At 38.8% G+C, this 24,305-nt stretch overlaps 1 protein-coding gene across 5 annotated transcripts in view; it reads right to left on the bottom strand.

Annotated features, from left to right (window-relative positions):
- YTHDC1 (YTH N6-methyladenosine RNA binding protein C1) overlaps positions 1 to 24,305 on the bottom strand; it is a 59,145-nt gene that overhangs the window by 26,680 nt on the left and 8,160 nt on the right. For 2 of the 5 annotated variants that reach the window (XM_047798156.1, XM_047798159.1), the window contains exon 1: positions 9,965 to 10,380. The exons of 1 other annotated variant lie outside the window; for it this stretch is intronic. In XM_047798156.1, coding sequence (XP_047654112.1) covers positions 9,965 to 9,992 — 28 coding nt within the window. In that variant the 5' untranslated portion in view covers positions 9,993 to 10,380. Of the gene's footprint in view, positions 1 to 9,964; positions 10,381 to 24,305 lie in introns of those variants that run through there. 2 more of the 5 variants (XM_047798158.1, XM_047798160.1) reach the window with 1 other exon arrangement.

The following is a 24,305-nucleotide window of genomic DNA, read 5'->3' as shown; positions in this document are numbered from 1 at the left end:
GGGAACTTCCATATGCTGTGGGTGTGGCCCCAAAAAGACAAAAAAATAAAAATAAAAATAACTAAATATAGTACAACATCTGGGACATAAGTGGAAAAACTAGTGAAATCTGAATTAGGTCTATAGATTACGAGTAGCAATGTTAATTTCCTGACTCTGGCAGTACTATAGTTAAGAAAAAGAGCATCCTACTTTTTAGGAAATATGTTAATAGTATTTAGGGGCAAAGAAGCAACATGTACACAAATGACAAAATGGCTTAGGAAAAAAAAATATGTCTACCTGCATATATCTACATACATATACTGAGACAGAGAATATATAGAAAGAGGGAGAAAGAGAATTGGAGAGAAAGACAAATGTAGTAAAATGTTAACATTTGTGGAATGTAGTTGAAAAGCAAAAGAATTCTTTGTGCTATTCTTACAGCTATCCTGTTTGAAACAATGCCAAAGTTAAGTTAAAAGAAGAAAATTACAGCTGGACTACACAATCAAAAACATTTGAAGTTGCTGGTATGGACTATAAATGTACAATTTGTTCAAACAAGGGAACTACTAACTATAATTTATATATTCAATGTTCATGAAAACTTAGAACCCAGTTTTATCACCCCATCCCCTTCCCCACTCCCTACCAAGAAGACAAAAGAAATTTCAGAAATACATACTAATGTGTATTTACTACTTTAAACTGTTGTGTTGTGTTTGTTTTTAAATAAGGCACTAGCTAACGGTAAATGTTTCAAACACTAAACATCCTGGAATCAAAAGAACGTTTCCAAATGTACCCAGAGAGAGGTACCGATGAGACCGGACAATTTTACATATGGCTCCAGCCCCAAAGCAAAACTCACTCAAAGTATAGCAGGGGTTATAGGTTAGATGGGATTCAAATTTCCCCAAAGATGAGAGAAATCTGTGACTGACGAGAATTAAAACAGACAATGTAGGCAGAATAAGAAAGCAAGGTTCCTACACAGGATAAAGAAAAGCTAACAGTGCACCTTCCTTGGGACTTGGGAGTCACAGCTGCTACTTCAGAACATCTGAAAATTACATACATGTGGAATAGCACAGTAACCTGATTTCTCTGGGCAGCAAGAATGCTCTGCTGTACTTTCCCATTTTTCTAAAATGAATATATACTATACAGACTGTTTTCATTTTTACTTATTTTTTAAAATGTTATTGAAAATCAAGATTTGTCAACAAATAAAGGCTTCTCTTATCTTCTGGGTTCATGTTTTCACTGAGGAAATTCCCTCAAGATCTGGCACAGTGGCATTTCTGGATGTTATATTTAAATAAATTAAAAAATATCATTTGATTTTTTTAAAATCCAAGTTTCTCAGATATTTAATGATTCATGGATGAAAGCTTTCTATTCAGTAAAAAGGTGGGTCCAATAACCTTGAAAAATCAAATACATTTGCAGAACCAAAAGAAAAAAAAAAAAATCACAGCAAAATAGGCAATTAAGTAAATACAGTGCTACACACATCTTTTCATGAAATCAATAGTTCTTAATTAGAAATATACACCCAAAAGTTTGAGCATTCACATGAAATGATACACTTTTATACATGCTAATCTAATATAAAATGAAAGGACTATGCAGGCTAATTAAATCAATTTATATTCCAGACATGTTTAAATCACGGTTTCCCCTAAAAAAAAGGTATTATTGTCTTTAACGGCTTTAACAAATAATTAGTCCAATTCAAAGATGGTTGCAGTTTTAGAAAGCATCTACACATTTTTAAAATATTAACCAATGCTTACCTTTCTAACATTTTATCACTTTCATACATATCATATATGACACACAAAAAGTATGTCTTATATCCAACTCTTTGCAGATAAAGAAATAAAGGCTCAGAAGTTCAAGTTGAGCAAATTCACCTGTCCAGAGTTCACGCTTTCTAAATCTAGGGTTAAATTTGATGGGGAACATTAAAACCACCTTGAAACAAAGTATAAGAAAACAAGATTGCAAAGTGTCCCTGAAAGGTGCCATGCTTGAGCAGATTAATCTCACATAAATGCACCAGAAAACTGTCTTAACACAACTAGAGCACCTAAATTACTTAAGACCAACCATAATAGCCCCACTCAATGAGCTACAATTTTTTACCCGTATTCTAATCCATGACATCAATAACCTAACAGTGGTTTTAATCACAATATTGGCAAACTAAGACCTGCAGGACAAACTCAGCCCATGGCCTATTTTTGGCAAATTAAGAATGAATGGTTTCTGCATTTTAAAGGTTGTGTTTTTTTTTTTTTTAAAAAAAGGAAAGAATATTTGACAAACACCTTATGTGGCCCACGAAGTCTAAAATATTATTTTCTATCTGACCCTTCACAAAATACTTGCCAACCCTGATATAAAAGATCATGTTTTAAATTACTCCTCTCCACCACTGAAACTACCCATACATTTGGTGAGGTATTATACGCAAGAGAAAGAGATTAGTATTTGGAAGAAAACGCAGGTCATCATTAAGAGGTAGGTATCCTAGGCAAAGTCCTAGTCTGAGATCTTGTTTCTCAGTCTCTGATAAGAGGCATTTTAATTAAAAAGATCAGTGTTTGGGGAAGGAACAGGAAGGCAGTTAATTGACCTTCCTGATGAGCTTTTCAATCTATAAGCTTTCCCAATCACTATCAGATTCTAACAAACCCTGTCTGCCACAAACCTTTTATTAATGACTAGGCCACGTGATACACAAAATCTGGTCCAGAACATAAAACCCTCTTTTCTCAATAAGACAAATATATAAATGTTCCGAATATCTACTGCTATAAATATATGCTACACCAAAACTTGGTGACTTAATACAATCATTTATTATTATTGCTTATGGTTCTGAGGTTCAACTAGGGTCTCTCATGGGGCTACAGCAAGCACTAGCTAGAATCATCCGAAGGCTTGTATGCCTTGGTCAGAAAGACTCAAGACAGCTGGGGCTCTCCTTAGGACAGTCCTTTCTACAGGGACTCATGAGAGCTTCAAGGTAGACAGACCTCTTACATGGTGATTTAAGGTTCTACAGATACTCAGCCCAACATACACAGAGCCAGGCAGAAGCTCAGCAATACCACCACAGTATTTTACTCAGAGACAATCACTAAAAGTCTACTCAAGTTCAGAGGAACCAAACCATGGACTGCACTTACTGTTGGGAGAAATGTCGATGTTTTCAAAACTACCATCACCTGCTTCGTTTTCTTTAAACTTAAGGATTTTAATTATAAATGTAAAATGTGTTCTTAAAAACCAAAATGTAGAGGTAAGAGTTTGGGGAGTTCCCTGGTGGTCTAGCGGTTAGGACTTGGCACTTTCACCACTGCAGCCAGGGTTCAATCCCTAGACTGGGAACTGAGATCTCATTATGAGGCTGTGCACGCTGTGGCCAAAAAGAAATTTCATAGTATTGGGTGATAAAGCTAACAAGCTGCTTCCTCCGACAACCTCATTCATAGGTTTTATAGAAAAAATATACTTTGTATGGAGTTTAATTCATTTTTTCCATTTAGAATGAATTAGTTATAAAGGAAGGATTATTTTAGTAGTCTCAGAAGCTACCACTATTAAAGACAATCATCAATGGCATAGCCTTTTTGGAAAGAAATAATCATCTGTTTAAGAGAGTAACATCCATTGGATCTTTAGCGTGATTTTCTTAGTAAACTACTGTCTTAAATCACTCTCTTTACCCTAAACTTTAATATTATTATTCTGCATAGCAATATGTATATATCCAGTTTCTGCACAGCAGTCTGACAGCAGCACCTTAAGAACACTGTCGATAAAATGAGCAAAGGTTAGCAAACGCCAGATTCAGAAGAATTCTATGAACACATTTCATGTACTAACTACAAAAATAAGCTGAATGCAGTATTTCTGAGTCAAATAACTTCATAGTCTATATAAAGAACTATACAGTCTTTTAAAATCCTTTTAAAACCCAGAAAAATGTTATCTTAGATGCCACAACAAACGAATTTTTTCACTTTATCAATGCAACAAGTTAGCTCAAATGCAACACAAGAAAACAAAACAATATTTCCATTTACAGCTAAAATTCAAATCCATCCAAAGTTATATACTAACAGCCTGCAGGATGAATCTAGCTCCTGGATGCTTTGTTTTTGAAAACTTCAAGGATTTAACATAATAATCCAGACCCTACATTTTAAAAAAGGAAAAAAAAAAAAAAGACTATTTGATCATTACAGATCCAGACTTTCATCTGCAAACCATCAGCTGGAGCAGTCCTAAAGGTCTTAAGACAAAAAGCAGGTAATTTATGTCAACGTTTTGCATGAGATAATCTGGGTTTATGCCCCATATATCAGTGTACTTCCTAACATTGCCTGAACATAGACCATGCTTACTCTTATTCTTTATAACCTAATACTCACCATTACCCACTGTATTGAACGAGTACTTGATCTGCCTAACTCTAGAATGCATATAAACCTGCAACTGCTGAACAACACTGATGTTAAATAACTGCAAATAAATTTAAGGTTCAGTACAAGACATGGAGGCACAGGATACCAAACTCCAGTTTTAATACATACCATACTTTGTGAAAGACTAGAAATACTAAGGGGGACAAGGCTTCTCAACTCCAGGGGATTAAATGCCTTGACAGAATGCTAGGATCATGTCAGATCTAATGAATTTTCAAAAAGATTCTCAAATTCAGATTTTTATTTGGAATTGTCTTTTAAATGCTACCTCAATTAAAAACAAAACAAAGCAGACTGCTGCTAGTTTGATTCCCCCATGAAAATGCAATCATCTGTGAATATTTTTCATTCACAATATACAATTATGTTTATGGACTTCATCACTGATGAAGTGAACACAATCTTAGTCATTGTCACAAACTATTTATTGTTAGCAAACTGAGTTTTGGGATAAAGGTACAGATCCATGGGCACAGGAAGCAAAACAAGGAAATTAAAAATAAAGTTTTTAGAGCTTTTCAAAACTATGCTAAAATTAACAAGTCTTGTGTTGCTTGATTGGGGCATTTTTGTTTGAATAAGATAAACATGGGAATGTTAAAATCTAACTGGCTTCAAAATAGTTTAACCTTTAGAAGGTTATGCACTGAACAAGTATTCCAAAATGAAGCCTAAAGAATTAAAGTAATGTGACTAAAATCTCAGAGCTCTGAATCCAAATTTAGTGATCTTTCTTTCCATATCCCAGAATTACACTTTAATGTTGAAATTCCTGGCCCAGGAAGGCCACAAACCTTTACTCCAGGGATATCAGTATAGAAAATTAACCTTTATCTGAGACACAGTTCATTTTTTTAACCCTAGAAGCTTCTGGGTCAGAAGATACAAAGTACTATTTATTTCAGGATCCAGCATCAGGTCAGGACCTGAAATATTTAAAAGAAAAAACAAAACAAAACAAAACAAAAACTAGGTGCTTAAATATACTACGCATTTTGTTTTCCAACGCAGGGCACCAAAGTAATTTATACTTTTTAATTTAATTCATTTAATACAGTCTTAGCGGGATTTGGCAATACAGCAAGATTTCCTGGCGCCCCCCTTTCAGTTGCACTTCACATTAGACCAGTCTCTTAGTTACTTTTCTGTCACTCAAAACTGTCATTCCTCTAAATTAAGTGCAGAGACTTGCATTTCCCTTCCCATCCCATCCCAATTTCCTGTCTTCCAAAAATTCAAGTCTAAGGCGAGCATTTCTAATTTTTTATCCTACTTCCATTATGGGTGAAACAATATACTACAATATCAAATATATACTTTATGCTTTATAAAGGCCTAACCTAAGTGTACCAAATCAATCTAACCGTAAGAACTTACTATAATGAGGGCATCAGTATGTATGTACATACGTATGTGTATATATAATCATGTGTACCTACTTATATGCCCTTGCCTGAATGTGTGTAAATATATTAAACTGAGAAATTCTTAGTTTTGATATTCAGGACTGGTACTCACGTTAGAAGCAGAATTACAGGATGTGATACAGAGGAATTAACTGAAACCATGGTAGGGAATGGGTAGAAATGGAGATAGGTTAAAGAGAAGTTCCCTTAAAAGTGAATTGCTTCCTTTTGGTAAACATTCATATTGAACTACAAATAATAAGATGTACATGTTTTAAGTGTAAGCTCAGTGATATGTTACAAAGTGATACACCCATGAAACACACAAAGATCATCATCTAGACTGTCACCATCTTCCTAGTGCCTCCCTCCAGATAATCCTCCAGGAAAAGGTAGCAGAAAATTATTCTGCCCTTTATCACTAGAGATGTTTGGGAACCTTAAATAATTGAAGCTAGTCAGTATGGAAGGTACTCTTGTGTCCAGCTTCTCTTGTTCAATGATATGGTTTGTGAGATGTATTTTTTTCTAATTTGACCCACAGGTTATTCAGAAATGTACTGCTTAATTTTAACACATTTGGAAGTTTTCTATCATTGATTTTAGCTTAATCCCACTGAAGTCAGAAAACATTCTTGGTATTATTTCATTCCTTTGAAATTTGTTAAGACTCACCTTATGGTCTAGAAAATATTCTATTTTGGTAAATGTTCCACTGTATGAGAAAAGATATGTATAAGAATGTGTATTCTGAAATGTTGAGTACAACGTTCTATAATTTCCAATTAGGTCAAATTTGTCAATCCTAGTTTTCAGTCCTTCTCTGTGTTTATACTTTTTTTGTTTGCTTGTTCTGTCAATTACTGAGAAAAGTATGTTACATTTTCCTACTATCAAAATAAATAAATAAATAAATGTTGCTAAATTTAAAAAAAAAAGAAATTCTTAGTTTTGGACATCAATAGCAAATATCACATAACCAATCAGTTATTAATGAAGTCCAAACTTGAGTTAATGATTTACAACCTTCTAAATCATTTACTCAAGGCACCAAGACACAATCATTGTACACCAAGAACCTGGTAAACTAGACACACTCCTGCCCTTAAGGAGCTTCCAGTCTGGTAATGCAGAAAACATATTACTCTTCAAAGTGGTAACTTATTATCCACATTTTAGGTATATTAAACTTGTACAACTGTTCTTCAGTGAGAACTTTATTAGAGCTTAAGAAATAAAATGTATAAAGGTGTTTATAATAGAAAACATGTATTTTCCTCAAAGAAAAATGGTATTTAATATTAGTTAACACCACTAACATTTCAACATCTTCCAAATCCATTTTTTGGACAAAGATTCACCAAGGGAATCATAGGGAGCTGGCAATTTCTCCAGCTATAGGTTTCAGCTTCTAAGTATGGGTATTACATGAGCATTTATAGATGATAACATCTGCTTATTACACAGCTAATGCCCAATAATCCAAGGATTTTGTAACTGAAAGTTTTTTAACTGTTCTGTGATTTATAGCAAACTTCTGCAACTTAAACTCATTTCATATCAAGATCTTATACCATTTATGGACGCTTTTAAGAAGGGAATCTGGAGTTCCCGCCGTGGCGCAGTGGTTAACGAATCCGACTAGGAACCATGAGGTTGCGGGTTCGGTCCCTGCCCTTGCTCAGTGGGTTAACGATCTCGCGTTGCCGTGAGCTCTGGTGTAGGTTGCAGACGCGGCTCGGATCCCGCGTTGCTGTGGCTCTGGTGTAGGCCGGTGGCTGCAGCTCCGATTCAACCCCTAGCCTAGGAACCTCCATATGCTGCGGGAGCGGCCCAAGAAATAGCAACAACAAAAAAAAGACAAAAAAAAAAGAAGGGAATCTAAGTTTTGTGACATGTCCAAAATTCTTACAGGGCTTATTTTTATAATTACCTAATGTTTTATATAAAATAACTGTTGACAATAAGTATTTAGCTTTCCACTTTTCCTGTTCAACATGGGAATAAAGAGTCAAGTACTAACTCTAATTCCAGCTATTATTCTAGCTGTTTGACAAATATCAGGTAAGTGAGATACCCTAGGCCTGTCTCATTTGCAAACTGGTTTATTCTAGAAACCTTCCCATTCCAAAATTAAATAAGCAATTACAGTAAGATTGCATCTGCTGGCTTTTCCAGTAAACTGGAGACAATCTTAAACTATTAAGATAAGCAATTATATCATAAATTTTGAAATAAAAAAGCTTAATTGTGGAAATTAAGTTTTTTAAAAACTACATAAATGTGAGGTCTTTCAAAGATTGAACAATTTATCCTAAGGATTGCTAATAGTGGCATTACTATTTACTAATAGTAGTTACAAAGTTTACATATATAGACTACATTTTCATCACTAAATCCATTTCTAGAACAAAATTTTTATTTTTTATTTATTTCATCTTTTTTGGCCATGCCCATGGCATGTGGCAGCTCCAGGGCTAGGAATCAAATCCTCCACAGCAGTAACCACAGCGGATCTCTAACCCATTGAGCCACCAGGGAACTCCTAAAACAAATTTTTAAAAACATCACCTACTTTTCTTCCTCCTTGTACATTACCGTGTCTACCCTACAACTGACTCACAACTATGTTCATGGTTAACAGATAATTAATTCTTGAGAAGCACTGAGCTTTATTCATTTTCTATCTAGTTCATCTCACCCACAACCACCATCACCCACTCCCAACCACACAGCTCACAATCTGTTACACTCTAACACAATACAGTGTTGACTGAATTCACAAGTCATCTATTTAACACTACTTCACTAATTAAAAGCACTTCTTTTTTTTTCCACTAACACCATGCAATCCTATTTTCATATTCCTTCTGGATTTATCAAAGCGGGAGGGAGTATCTCTAGGATTCGTTTAAGGAAAGAAAATTAAACTATTATAACCTAATCATTGTGCTGCCTTCAGACAGGAGCAGTATCTTAAATACATTCCTGTCCACTCCATTTCCTGAGCTTGTTCCAATCCTGGAGCAGTTCACTGGAGACTCTTCTTAAGTCCAATTTAATGTTACTCTAGCCCTTTTAACAAATCACCACCTAAAATTAATTATCAACACAAAAGAGTATATCTGTGAAATACAGGACAGCAGCTGGCCATATTTTTATCAACTATTTCCTTTCCAAAACTACCACCACAGGGTTGTTAAAAACCTTGCAGGATCCAGTCTAAACCACCTTTCAGCCATGTATTGATGGGGATCTACTTTTAACATTTCTAGGGCCTGGGAAGTCGGTATTTCAAAAGACATGACATTCCATTCTGGCAACATCAGTTCTTCCCATATTTTAAAGTAATTGTATCCCTCCGACTCTCTATGAATTACATCCATTTGTTTCTGATTGTACCTCGGGGGGGTACGCACAACATGTGTCTATCAGAACAGTGGCTAGGATTTTTTTTTTTTTTTTTGGCTTGGCCTGGCCTAAGTCACATAATCATCTTTCCAAACATGTTTTCCAAAATAAGCATTTGAGGAACCAAAGAGGCCATTCTTGCCATTTTGCCTAGTTAACAAGAACGGGCATAAGTTAATTTATTGGTAGACATTTCTCGAGATTAATAACCTAACCTATACCACTTCTTAAAGATGCTTGCTTACTAAACTACCATCATTAATTGTAGCACTAAGGGTTTTCGAAATTTAGCCTAACAAATAAGGCTGTTCTGAAAATACGCATTACATCCGCATAATACTACCAGGAAATAAACCTAAGGGCCTGAAACTCAAAACAGGCCTAGTCTCAGCCGCGCCCAGAACAGACAAACGTTAAGTAAAGAGAATTAGGATCAAAGAAAAACCCATGGCTAGATGAAGTGTTAGGTCATATAGAGATTGAGGACGAAAGGGGAAAGGGCAGGCCTGGTCTTTTCCAATGAGTCCAAACGTCTCGAAGGGGAGACCGGCCCCGCGCGGGGCAAGCTAACCTCCCCACCCCCAACCCACAACGACGACCCCAGCTCCGTCGACCTACTCCCGAGCCCCGCCTCCGCCCGTCACCTTGCTCTGCACTAACCTTTCTCCTCTCGGCTGTCGGCCGCCATTGCTCCCCTCTTGTTTCCGCTGCTGCCACCGCCGCAGCCGCCACCGCCGCCGCTTCGACGCGACTCGCGCGGGCGCCGCAGCCGCGGCAGCAGATGCACAGGCGCGTCCGTCAGTCCGTCCGCTGGGCTGCACGCTTCGCACCTTAGTCTCCGCCACTCTACCCTTCCTGACTCGCCCTTTCTCCCCGCTTCTTCCCTTTCTCCCTTTCCCCCTTCTCTCCTTTCACTCCGGCGTCTCGGGTCCTAGGCCCAGGATTCCCGTTGGGGCTTGGGGACGGGAGGGGTCAGGGGGAGGGAAGGGAAACAGATGGCGATGGCGGGCGGCGCTAAAATGGAGCCTGCTTCCTGCGTGAAACAATCCCGCTCCCGAAATGCCCTGCGCTGTTTACGCTTCGTTCCTCCCTGGGAACGTCACAGTGCGGAGAGGGGCGGGAAGGGAACGTGAGGTAACGTCATCACGTCGCCCCGCCCCCTGTAGGGCGGAAGTCCCTGCAAAGAGTTTTGTTTCCAGCGGTGAAGTCTCTCTACTTAGTTTTTCGGCGTCCAGCTGCGCTGCTTGCTCCCAAGTGGCTTAGTTTTCTCACCCGAAATGTCTATCCAAAGATGCTTCCTATTGCTTTGGCTGACAGCTGATTCAGTTCTGGAAATCGGAGACCTATTTAGGACAAGTCTGGGCGGGTCCTTTTGTAGCCACTACTTTCTGCTCCGGGTACCAGATGTACTTTCTTATTTGGTGCTCCAGACGCGGCGCAGAGTGCAACCAGTTCACTTGTCACAAAACCCTACCAGTTTTGTTTTTAATTGGGGAAAGGAATTACATTGTATTTTAATATAGCTTTGTAAATTCACACAATAAATTTGATTTAAACGTTTATCAAGGTCCTGGGAAAGAGTTGATATAAACATACTATTTAGATATTAAAACTAGGGAAGGGACCAAAAATTACTTTAGATGATATGTAAAGATCTGAGAGGAAAGGAGTTCCCCTCGTGGCGCAGTGGTTAACGAATCTAACTAGGAACCATGAGGTTGTGGGTTCGATCTCTGCCCTTACTCAGTGGGTTAACGATCCAGCGTTGCTGTGAGCTGTGGTGTAGGTCGCAGACGCGGCTCGGATCCCACGTTGCTGTGGCTCTGGCGTAGGCCAATGGCTACAGCTCCGATTAGACCCCTAGCCTAGGAACCTCCATATGCCACAGGAGCAGCCCTAGAAAAGGCAAAAATACAAAAAGATCTGAGAGGAAACTTGCTTAAAGTTCATTGTCCAAAGGAATAAAAAATGTAGTTTTGCTTCACTGCTCCATAACCGAGTTTTACGAGGAAAAGAAAATTTGAAGGAAAAAAAAGTAATTTTGTTATATATATATAAATATATATATGCACACACACTAATGATAAGTTTAGAGAAAAACAAGTAGTCTACAATGTCTTGGTCCTTGATTGCCCTTTTAACATAGAAACCAAACTGAAGGCAACGGGATGAATTAAGCAGCGTGAAAACATAAACAGAGATGAATAAACAGTTATTTGGAGTCATTTGGAGGGTTTGAAGGGAGAAAGGAAATCAATTCAGTAAATCTAAAATCCTCCTATGTATTGGATGTTTGGGAATCAAGAGTGAATAGAACAATATTTTTGCCTTTAAGGAATTTTCAATATGTATAGGGCGGAGACAAGATAACAGGCAATTAGTGTGTAAAAATAATAGCTAAAAAATGTGTGTTCTTACTCTGTGACAGGTCTGAGCACATGACCTATATGATCTGACTTCATCCTCCAAAACTGCCATTTTTTTTAGCTAGTATATTCCTAGCTCTATTACTGATAAGGAAAGTAAAGTAATATGAAATTAAAGTACCCAAATGATAAGTGGTAGTAAGGAGCATAGCTCTAATCCAGGCAATTTGGAGGCAGCCACCGCCCACTTCATGACACTGCCTTATGTAGAGTAAGCTGAGAAGTTATTGGAACCCTTAGGTGCATGTTACTCAGACCAGTGAGGAATACAGAGTAAAGGAAAGCTTTCTGTAGAAGGGAAAATAAAGCCTAGTTGAGCTCTAAAAGCCTCTTAGCCTAGGTAGAAGGGGGAAGGGTGGTGGGCAAAAGAATGGTTTTCATGTAAAAAAAAGTCCTGGGTGGCCGCACTGCCCATGGTTCAATTCGGGTTCATACTCAATGGTTATGTGAGAAGAAGCTGAATCAAGAAAAGCATTAGACTGGAGCTCAGCAGAAACAAATCTGACTACTATCCATGAATACACAGGTTCAATCCCTGGCCTCGATATGTAGGTTATGGATCCAGCATTGCGGTGAGCTGTGGTGTGGGTCACAGACACAGCTTGGATCCCCTAGCTTGGGAATTTCCATATGCCACAGGTGTGGCCCTAAAAAGACAAAAAAGAAAAAAGAAAGAAAAGAAAAGCATTATATGTGTTCTACTCATTATTTCAGTCAACTAATACTTAATAAATTTTGCCCCAAATGTTGTAATAGGTGCCAAGGTTAAAAAACATATATGGTATTGATCCCAGTTTCTCTTCAGGGAGTTCAAGTTTGTGCTCTAGTGAGGGAGACAAAGCATAAGTAAGCCAATTAAAAGTTATGATGAATTCTATGAAAGAAATAAGAGGCTAATAGGGCAAGGTGGAAGGAACAGGTGGAGGCTTTTTGCATAGAAAAACTAAATCATCTCTGAGGAGGTGAAGTTGAGACTGAGTCATCCAGGCTGACAACAGCAGGATCAAAGGCTCTGAGGGAGAAAGAGGCCTGGGCATGGTCAAGGATCTAAGGAGAGCACCAATGAGTTGCCACAAGCCAGCGAGTGCGAGTGCAAGAGGAAGTGGTGAGGTAATGTTTGAGGAACAAGTCGAATCTGAGTAAGGGCCAGGTCAGGACCCAGCCTAAAACATCGTGGTACAAGATCTGCAGGGAGACAGAATTGCAAAGTTGAGGCCGCTGGAGGGTGGGAATGGAAAACAGCGCAGGCTTTCTACAGACCCACACATTTAAAATGTGCAAGTTCAAGGAGATCAGCACTCCTCAGAGAAAGACAACAAAATCTGGAATCTCTGAAATATATTTTTCAAAATATTCAATATAAAATCAGGTCAGGGCTAGGTCATATAGCACAGGTTGCAAATGGGTGCCTGCTTCGCTAAGACTTTCCTTGAATCAGAAGTGTTTGTGTGGAGTTCCTGTCGTGGCACAGTGGTTAACAAATCTGAATAGGAACCATGAGGTTGCAGGTTCGGTCCCTGCCCTTGCCCAGTGGGTTAAGGATCCAGCGTTGCCATGAGCTGTGGGGTAGGCTGCAGACGCAGCTTGGATCCTGCGTTGCTGTGGCTCTGGTGTAGGTTCAACAGTGGCCACAGCTCCGATTGGACGCCTAGCCTGGGAACTTCCATATGCCACGGGAGCAGCCCTAGAAAAGACAAAAAAAAAAATGTGTTTGTGTGCTTTTATTAAAGCTTAATGCCTTTAATCAGAGCATACACTTTCCAATATGACATTTCCTCCACCATCTCTCTCAATTGCCTTATCCTTGACCAACATTAAAGTGTGTGCGTAAATATATATATATATAATCAAGTGTGTAGATTCAGAAAAAAAAAATGGTGGTTGGATTCTATTGCACCAAGAAAGTTATGTAGAGTGAGAAGTAGAGGAGACGCAGTCCTGAGTCTTAGGGAGTATTAATAAAGGGAATATACAATATGAGCCTAGAACATCTTGTCATATTACATAGCTGAAAGCAGCAATCAGAGAATGATAGGGTCCTATCGAAATATGAGACATTTTGTGTAACAAGATAAAATTACATTGGAGTGAAACATATCAAATATGGTTAAATCTTTAAATTCACAATAGTTCAAAAAATGCACCAATCCCATTTGAGTGATGCTAGGGAACCTGTTCATTATTTTGAAAACTAATAAGCAAAGAGAAATCATGTGTCCTGCCTTTCCAAATAGAACTGTATCTCACAGTTACCAAGCAAGTAATTGATGAAGGAAAGTTTCTCTTTAGGGAAGTATTCCAGCTAATATGGGGCCAGGGTGAAGCAATGATAGAAGTAAGACATCATCATTTTATAACCATTAACAAAACATGCAGATCAAGACAATGGTTATTAATGGCTGCTAATCTGTATTAGCAGAAAAGCCATCAGATGTTACATGCCTCCTAGGGGAAGTACACTATCTTACATTTCATTATGAATGAAGTAATCTTGCCAAAAAAATTAAACCTGGATCTTCTAAAGACTTCTGTCAGGGCTTCTCAATCAGGGAATTATTCTGCCCCTAGGAACATCTGGCAATGTTTGAGAAATTTGTAGTTACCCCAAGGAAGAGTATGCTCCTAGAATAGAGTGGGTAGAGGCCAAGGATGGTGTTAAACAACCTAAAAGGACAAGGAAAGCCTCCCACCCTCACCCCTAATGGTAACAGAGAACTATCAGACCCAGATGCCAATGCTGTTGTGCTGAGAAATCATGCTCTAGGGCACAGGCGGAGCACAAGGGACGATGTTGAGCAATCCCACATAAATGCCATTAGCAAAGTCCAAACAATAGGAAACCATAGGACAAACAAGCAGCTGTCTTCAAAAATAAGTTGCAATGAAGGAGGAAAGAAAACAGAGATGTAATCTATACATTAAATTTATGAGATATTAAAAATATTAATGATTGAACATAGTGATTAAACCCAATCATGGCACATGGATGTTATGAGTTGAATGATGTTCCCAAAAATAATATGTTGAAGACCTAACCTGCAGTACCTCAGAATTTACTTATTTTTTGCTTTTTAGGGCCACACCCACAGCATATGGAGGTTCCCAGGCTTGGGGTCGAATCAAAGCTGCAGCTGCCGGATCCTTAACCCACTTAGCGAGGCCAGGGATGAAACCGGCATCCTCATGGACCCTAGTTGGGTTCGGTAACCACTGAGCCATGAAGGGAACTCCGAATGCAACCTTATTTAGATACAGGCTTATTTCATATGTAACTAATTAAGATCAGCTTAGAGTGGAGAAGTGTGGGCCCTTAATCCCATATGACTGGTGTCCTTAAAAGAAGAGAAGAGACACAGAGACAGAAGCTCATGGAAGATTTGGCCATGGGACAAATGGGACAAATGGAGGGATGCAGCTAAGGAACTCCAAGGGTTACAGGCAAAAACCAGAAGCTAGGAAAGGCAAATGAAGAGTCTTTGGTACAGGTTTCCAGAGGAATACAGCCCAGAAGCATCCTGAGTTCAGACTTCGAGCCTCCAGAACTTGGAGATAAATTTTGTTGTTTTAAGCCACCATCTTTCTGGTACTTTGTTACAGCAGCCCTCTGAAACTATTTCCATGGGCCTTATTTAGATCCTGATCTGAATACATGGATATACTTGCACACACACAAACATACACATGCGTATCTGTATCAGCACACTTAACAATACTACATGAATGATGATTTTGAAGGAACTGCTATTAATATTTTTAGTTAAGTTGTGTTTAAAAAAGAATTCTTATAATTTCAATGTACACTAAAATATCTACAGATGAAAAGGCATGGTATCTGGGACATGTTTCAAAATAAACTTGCATAGGGTAGCAGGATTGGGGTGGTATCATGTATGAAACAAATCTACTCATGAGCTGAAGACAGGTGATGCATTCATGGAAAAACATACTCTCCTCTCTAATTTTTTTAATAATTGAGATTTTCTTCAATAATTTTAAAGTAAGTCAGAGCAAGAGAAACCATTCAATAAACTGAAATATCCAAATGTCATTTTCCCTAATACGAAGTAACTGGAAATAATCTTTAAGGCAATTAGAATTCTGTTATGTAGTCTATAGCCATACCACCCTGAACACGCCCAATCTTCTCTGATCTCAGAAGCTAAGCAGGTTCGGGCCTGGTTAGTACTTGGATGGGAGAATTCTATTTTTAAATACTTGCTACTAAAATAGAGTTATATGAGAAGAAAAGCATAACTGTTTAAATAGGCTGGTTTTATTTCAGTCATGTTAATACCAAGGAAAAGTTATAGGGGTTTTAACGAATTGAACTCTAGATCTGTGGAACACTGGTCCATTCAAGTAAAGTATTGTGCAGTTATTAAAACCACAGGTTTTGCAGTCATAATGAGCTGGTACAGGTTCTGGCTCTGCCATTCACTAGCAGGAGATCTTAGAGAAATTAACCTCTAATCTTTAGTGCCTTTATGAATGAAAACTTAGAAGTCATTTTCAAAGAGTTGCTATAATGTTTAAAATGGTTAGAAAAGGGCAGTTAAATGTTCAATGAGCTGGAGCTACTGTTACTTTTATTGTTTCTACAGTTTAGGGAAGATGATTTGTTTTATCAATTGTTGGTGAACTTCACCAGACTATGTTGCACCAGATGACTTTTAGCTTAGCCATCTACAGATGCATAGGATTTCCTCAGTAAAGATGAATAAAATAGAAACATATAGCCAAAAATTCTCTTTAGACCTCAAGGATCATCAAAATATCATTTTAAAAATACAGTACAGCTTCTAAAGGGAGGATGTTCCTTTTAAATTGGTAATGAATTGTGAACTGAAATTAATAATTTAGGTGCAAGAAAGTGCCCAGATATATATGTGAGAGAGAATCATGAAAGGACTGATACCAGCTTTCAGTTTCTGTGAGGTTACTATCAGAATGGAGCTCCTAGAGGAGGAAAAGCTGGAGGAGGAGCGGTGGGAGGGAACTTTAGAGATCTAGTTCTTCTGGGGAAGATTTCATTTGTACCTCATGACACTCCAGATATCCAGGAAGACACCAGCAAGCCACACCATAAGAAAAAGGACTTCAGCCCAAAGTAAACTCTAATTGGGACCTACTTAAACAGAGATTAAAACCAAAGCCCAGAAAGAAAGAAAAAAAAAAAAAAGCAAGGAAAGAAGAAACAAATGAAAAACAAAATAAAACAAACACAAGGCAAGGCAGATCTGAAAGACGTGGCAAAGGATAACTCTAGTGAACACATGAGGATTACATTACTGTCTTTATGTCTTTGAAATATTTCATTTTTAAAAATTACACCTGAAGAATTTTATGCACCTTTTTTTCTTTTTAGGGCCACACCTGCAGTATATGGAAGTTCCCAGCTAGGGGTTGAATCAGAGCAGCAGCTGCCAGATTTGAGGGGCATCTGGGGTTTTTTAACTACTGAGCAAGGCCGGGGATCAAACCCGCATCTTCATGGATACTAGTCAGGTTTGGAACCCATTAAGCCACAACAGGAACTCTCTAAGCACATTTTTAAATAGAACTCATCACTGCATCATGCAGTTGTGTTTAAAATAGTTGCTCAAAGCAGTAAAGAAACTGAGCCTCCTATGGTCTTTGCCTCCTGGCCTTCTCTACTAGGGGCCTCGTTCTGCTCATTCTGAAGAGCTAGGTGCAGACTTAACAGTTTCTATTTTTAACCAAGTGTGTGTAGGTGAGAGGAGAGCAGGAGCTAGGACACTGTATCCTTTAATTAAAATGCTTACCTGGGAGTTCCCGTCTTGGCGCAGTGGTTAACGAATCCGACTAGGAACCATGAGGTGGCGGGTTCGGTCCCTGCCCTCACTCAGTGGGTTAAGGATCTGGTGTTGCCGTGAGCTGTGGTGTAGGTTGCAGAAGCGGCTCGGATCCCGCGTTGCTGTGGCTCTGGCGTAGGCCAGTGGCTACAGCTCTGATTGGACCCCTAGCCTGGGAACCTCCATATGCCGCGGGAGTGGCCCAAGAAATAGCAACAACAACAACAACAAAAGACAAAAAAAATAAAAAATAAAATAAAATAAAATGCTTACCTGGACCTCAGATACACAAATCCTAGTTTGCTTCACATCCCAGCCTCCCTTCTATTCACTGCCTGCCCGAGGGCCTCTGTAAAGCACAGTGTGGGCTAATGTGGTCGGACCTGATTTGCTGCTCCAGACACTGTATACTTTCTCATCTTCACCCATGCCTGGTAAGGCTGAGGCATCTTTATCAAATAACACATCAAGAGGTTTACCATGATAACAGAATTCAATACTAGGACAGCTATAAACTTTCAGTTACAAGATGCCTAAGTTCTAGGATCTAAAGTACAGCATAATAACTATAGTTAATAGTACTGTATCGTATATGTGCTGGAGACTTGTTTGGAGATGAGATCTTCAGAGTTCCCACCACACTGATGATGATAATAATAATAATAAAATAAAAAAGGTAACTATAACTCTGCGAAGTGATGGATGTGTATTTTCTTTTTCCACATCCTCGCCACATGGAGGTTCCCAGGTTAGGGGTCCAATCAGAGCTACAGCTGCCGGCCTACACCACAGTCACAGAGATGCAGGATCTGAGCCACGTCTGCAACCTACACCACAGCTCACAGCAACGCCAGATCCTTAACCCACCGAGTGAGGCCAGGGATCAAACCCTCAACATCACGGCTCCTAGTTGGATTCATTTCTACTGCGCCATGATGGGAACTCCCATGGATGTGTATATTAACGTGATTGTGGGAATCATTTCACAATGTACATCTCATTGTACACCTTAAATATATATAATTTCTATTTGTCAATTAGACCTCAATAGAGCTGGGGAAACAATAAAGTTAAAAAGGACTCATTTTTACTGTAGCTGCTCCACTCTGAAAAAAGATCTGTGAAGGACTTAGGCTTTTCGAAGGCAAGTGCGTCTCTCTGGGCTCACTAGAGATAAAGAGGCCAAAGGGCTCAAAATTCTGAGGAGAACAGAAGGCTAGAAAAGAGAGTCTGAAGGAGAGCCTTAGAGAAGGGAACTTCCTTAACCCACTTAAAACAGGTTATAAAGACTTAAGATATCTTGATAGGAATCATTAAAAATATTTAAATATGTATTCTGCACCACCTTCTAGAATCCGAGTGAATGCATGTTTGGCTCCTAATAAGACTGGGTCATTTCTGGTATTGGACTTGCCTCAAGCTCTTCCAGAACTTCCCAGAAATGAGGAAAACTTACATTAAATATATCACATAAACAGTGCTGAACTGTTGAGTGTAATCTAGCAGATTCCTCGATGTAGCACTGAACTCCTGCCTGAGCAATTTAGGATATTACGTAGTCTTAAAATAACCAACACATACTAGCTTGTTTACCTAGAACTTCTTTTTCACATATATAATCTCAATTAAACTTCACAACCAGCTTCTGGGTTAGATTTAACAAGCGTCTATAAAAACAGCAGTTATATTTTTAATTCAAAAACTCAATCAAAATAGGAATATTTAGGGAGTTTCTATTGTGGATCCAAAGGTTAAGAACCTGACTAGTATCCATGAGGATGCAGATTTGATCCCTGGCCTCACTCAGTGGATTGGGGCTCAACTTCGGTGTAGGTTGTGGATGTGGCTCGGATCTGGCATTGTTGTGTCTGTGATATAGGCTGGTGGATATGGCTTTGATTCGACCCTAGACTGGGGACTTCCATAAGCTGCAGGTGCAGCCCTAAAAAAGAACAACAACAAAAAAGGAATATTTAAATATTTTAGGGGTATTTTTTTAAATTGGAAATATGTTAATCTTTTGATTTGAAACCAGGTACCAGCACAAAAACAGAAACATAGATCAGTGCAACAGGAATAAAGCCCAGAAAGAAACCTAGCACCAGTGGTTGACTAATCTATGTCTGTCAACAAGATAAACATGTTCTTGGAGGCAAGAACAAACATGGAGGAAAGACAATCTCTTCATAAAGTGGTGCTGGGAAAACTGGACAGCTACATGGAAAAGAATGAAATTAGAACATTATCTGACAACATACACAAAAATAAACTCAAAATGTATTAAGGACCTAAACATAAGGTGAGATACTATAAAACTTCTAAAGGAAAACATAGAAAAAACATTCTTTGACATAAATCACAGCAATATCTTGTTTGATCCACCTCCTAGAATAATGAAAACAAAAAAAATAAACGAATGAAAAACCCCAACGGAACCTAATTAAACTTAAAAGCTTTTGAACAGCAAAGGAAACCATAAAAAAAAAAAAGAAAAGATAACCCACATAATGGGAGAAAATCTTTGCAAATGAAGCATTGACAAGGGATTAATCTCCAAAATATACAAACAACTCACAGTTCAATATCAAAAAAACCCCAAAAATGTAGTAAAAATGGGCAGAAGATCTAAGCAGACATTTCTCCAAAGAAGACAGACAGATGGCCAAAACATACATGAAAAGATGCTCAACATCACTAATTATTAGAGAGATGCAAGTCAAAACTATAATATCACCTCACATCTGTCAAAATGGCCATCATCAAAAATGTTGAATAACAATAACAATAAATGTCGAGGAGGGTGTGGAGAAAAAGTAACCTTACTACACTCTTGGTGGGAATATAAACTGGTGCAACCACTATGGAGGACAGTATGGAGGTTCCTTAAAAAACTAAATATAGAACTACCAAAGGATCCAGCAATCTCACTCCTGAGCATACATCCACAGAAGAACATAATTCAAAAAGATACATGCACCCTAACGTTCATTGCAGCACTATTTACAATAACCAAGACATGGAAGCAACCTAAATATCAGTCGACAGAGAAATGGATAAAGAAGATGTGGTATATATATACAGTGGAATATCATTCAGCCATAAAAAAGAATGAAATGTCATTTGCAGCAACATGGATGGACCTAGAGATTATCATACTGAGTTAAGTCAGACAAAGAAAGAAAAATATGTATCATTTATATGAGGAATCTAATAAAAAATGATACAAGAGAACTTTAAAAACCACAACAATCTTAAAAAGCAATCTTATGACTACCAGAGGTGAAACTGTTGGGGGGAGGGAAAAACTGGGAGGGTGGGAGTAATATATACTGCTATATAAAACAGATGATTAACAAGAACCTGCTGTTTAGCACAGGAAAATCTTCTCAGTAGTTTGTAATAACCTATATGGGAAAAAAGAATGGATATATTTATATGTATGACTGATTCACTTTGCCATACACCTGAAACTAATACATTAACTCAACTCCATCAACTCTAACATCAACTCTACTCCAATAAAATTGGAGATCTGGCGTTGCTGTGGCTGTGGTGTAGGCCAGCAGCTACAGCTCTGATTCGACCTCCAGCCTGGGAGCCTCCATATGCTGAGGATGTGACCCTAAAAAGACAATTAATTAATTAATTAAAGACTTATCTGCTTTTGGGATATTTAAAGAATTCTGGAATTTCAAACTTGTTCTGCTCACTTTTTACGTAAGTTAAACTTTTACGTTGATAGCAGACATTTACTGAGTACTGACTCTGAGCCCAGTCTGTTCTGAATTCTGCCTGCATTTTACTTCACTCAAACCATGCCCACGAGACTTTACTGTTCTATTTATTTTACCGAGGAGGTAAGTTTCTTTTGAGTAAATGCTTAGTATTTCAGGGTTTTCCTTCTTTTCCTCTTCTCTTTCTCCTCTCCTGGTGGCATCTTGGCACAGGGGTGTGCTGGATCTCTCTGGCTGCCCTGATCCATTTTTCATGGCAGGCAATGAAAGGCACAAACAGAAGACTTGAGAGTAGAGAAGAGTTGAACATTTCTTTTCCTGACAACCCCTATGCAGGGTTACCAGAGACTGGCTCTGTCCTACCCAGGGCCCCGGTTCCTAGCAGTCCACACTGTCTGTGCAATTACACTATCTGAGTTCTAGTAACTCCAACCTTCATTTGCTCACTCTGGCTGAGGGTAGGACTCTGGACAGGACTGTGTCTCCCTAAAACTCATCTACTGAAGCTTGAACTCATAATGTGACTATATTTGGAGTGAGGTCCTGCAGAACCCAGGGGCAGCCCCTAGGTACCAGAATGGAGGTGTTTCAGTGTCATTCTTACTCTCCTGCTGTTCTGGGGGGTCTGTACTGGAATCCAGGCTGACAAATCTAGAGCACAGTTGAGGAGGAGGATTCTGGAAGCTCTACAAAATCAGTAGCAAGTGCTGTGAATGGCACAAGCTTAAAAAAGATAAAGGGAACCTGAGGCACGAAGAGCCTCACATGACCGGTGTAGGGCTAGACCGATGAAGAACCAAAACCTAGAAACCCATGTTTCTACAGAGTTAAATCTGTCAATCAGGGTGTGAAACCAGCTCAGTCCTCCAGATCAGAGAAGTCCAAAGAATATGCCCTATGGTGCTCTAAGAATGTTCCCTTCTCCCTCTTTGGATGGATAAAAACTTAGCTATCTTCAGCAGCTGGAAACTTTCTTCCTACCCTTTTCCCTTGGCCCAAGAAGGCACCCACCAGGTGGTAGGACCTGGTGTCTCAGGTCGTGGGGACAGTCAGATCAGTGCTCAGACTCTGCTTCCAGCAGGGATGGTATATATCCTGCCCACACCGCTTTCCATTTCCCTCTCCCCGTCTATTCCCATGTCAGACTGCTCAGCTTATCAGAGGTTTATTGAGCCCAGCTGGAGCTGCCTGGCCATCTGGATGCTGTTCTCTGAACCTCCATATGCCACGGGTGCGGCCCTAAAAAGACAAAAAAAAAACTTTAAAAATTAAAATAAAATAAATAAAGTGGGAAAAGATAGTCTCTTCAATACATGGTATTGGGAAAACTGGACTTCCACATGCAAAAGAATGAAACCTGATCCCATCTTGCACAATACACAGAGATCAACTCAGGATTGGAAGCTATGTGGTTCAGTGGGTTAAGGATCCAGCATCATTGTAACTATGCTGCAGGCTGCAACTGCGGTGCCAGTTCCATCCCTGGCTTGGGAACTTGCATGTGCCACAGTTGCAACCAAAAAAAAAAAATCTACTCAAAATTGATTAAAAATTTGATGTAAGACCTAAACCACACAACTCCTAGGGGAAAACATATATTTTTTTCTTTAGGGCCACACCTGCAGCATATGGAGGTTCCCAGGCTAGGGGGTGAATCAGAGCTACAGCTGCTGGCTACACCACAGCCACAGCAACACCGAAGATTGTGGCAATGCCAGATCCTTAACCCACTGAGTGAGGCCAGGAATTGAACACCCTCAGGGACATTATGTCAGGTTCTTAATCTTCTGAGCCAAAACGGGAACTCCATGGATGAGCTTCTTGACACTGGTATTGACAATGATTTTTTGGATTTGGCAACAAAAGCAAAAACAAGCAAATGGGACTACATTAAACTAAAAAAACCTGTACAGCATAGAAAACCATCAACAAAATTAAAAGGTAACCTATGGAATGGGAAAATCATATCTGATAAGGGCTTAGTATTCAAAATATGTTTTAAAAACTCACAAAAGTCAATAGCAAAAAAACCCTCAAACATTCCAATTAAAAATGGACAGAAGCACTGAAGAGACTTTTTTTTTCCAAAAGAGGATAGACAATTGGCCAAGAGATACATGAAAAATACACAATGTCACTAATCATTGGGGTAAAGCAAGTCAAAACCACCAAGAGACGCCTCAAATCTGTTAGAATGACTACTATTGAAAAGACAAGAAATGGCATGTGTTTGGAGAGGATGTAGAGAAAGGGAACCCCTGTGCAGTGTTGGTGGGAATGTAAATTGATGCAGCCGCTATGGAAAACAATAAAGAAGTTCCTTAAAAAGTTAAAAATAGTCCATAGAGTCCAGCAATTTCACTTCTGGGTACTTAGCCACAGGAAATAAAAGCATCATTTTGAAATAATACCTGCACTCCCAAGTTCATTCCATTATGCATTATGGTGCCCATCAATGGATGAATGGATAAAGAAAATGTCATGTAAAAAAGAAGAAAATGGGAGTTCCCTTGTGGCATGGCCAGTTAAAGATCCAACGCTGTCACTGCTGTGGGTTTGATCCCTGGCCCAGGAACTTCCACATGTGGCAGGTGTGGCCAAAAAAAAAAAAAAAGAAAAAAAGAAAAAAGAAAAAGAAAAAAAGAAAGAAGGAAATTTTGCCATTTGCAACAACATGGACGGACCTTGAGGGCATTGTGCTAAGTGACATAAATCAAAGAAAGACAAATACCATATGTTCTCACTTACATGTGGAATCTAAAAAAAAAAGAAAAGAAAAGAAAAAAAAAACCAAACCAAACAAAAATACCGAGCTCATGAATATGACGTGGGGGAAGGTGGAGTGGGTGAAATGGGTGAAGGACATCAAAAAGTACAAATTTCCAGTTATAAAGTGAATAAGCCATGGGTATATGATATACAGATGGTGACTGTATTTAATAATATTGTATTATATATTTGAAAGTTGCTGAGACTAAAGCTTAAGAGTTTTCATAACAAGTAAAAAATTTGTATCTATATGTGGTGA

This window comes from Phacochoerus africanus, chromosome 10 (genome assembly GCF_016906955.1).
Source record: "Phacochoerus africanus isolate WHEZ1 chromosome 10, ROS_Pafr_v1, whole genome shotgun sequence".
NCBI lineage: Eukaryota > Metazoa > Chordata > Mammalia > Artiodactyla > Suidae > Phacochoerus > Phacochoerus africanus.
Note: the sequence above shows the minus strand (reverse complement) of the source record. Positions and strands in the feature narration are given on the sequence as shown.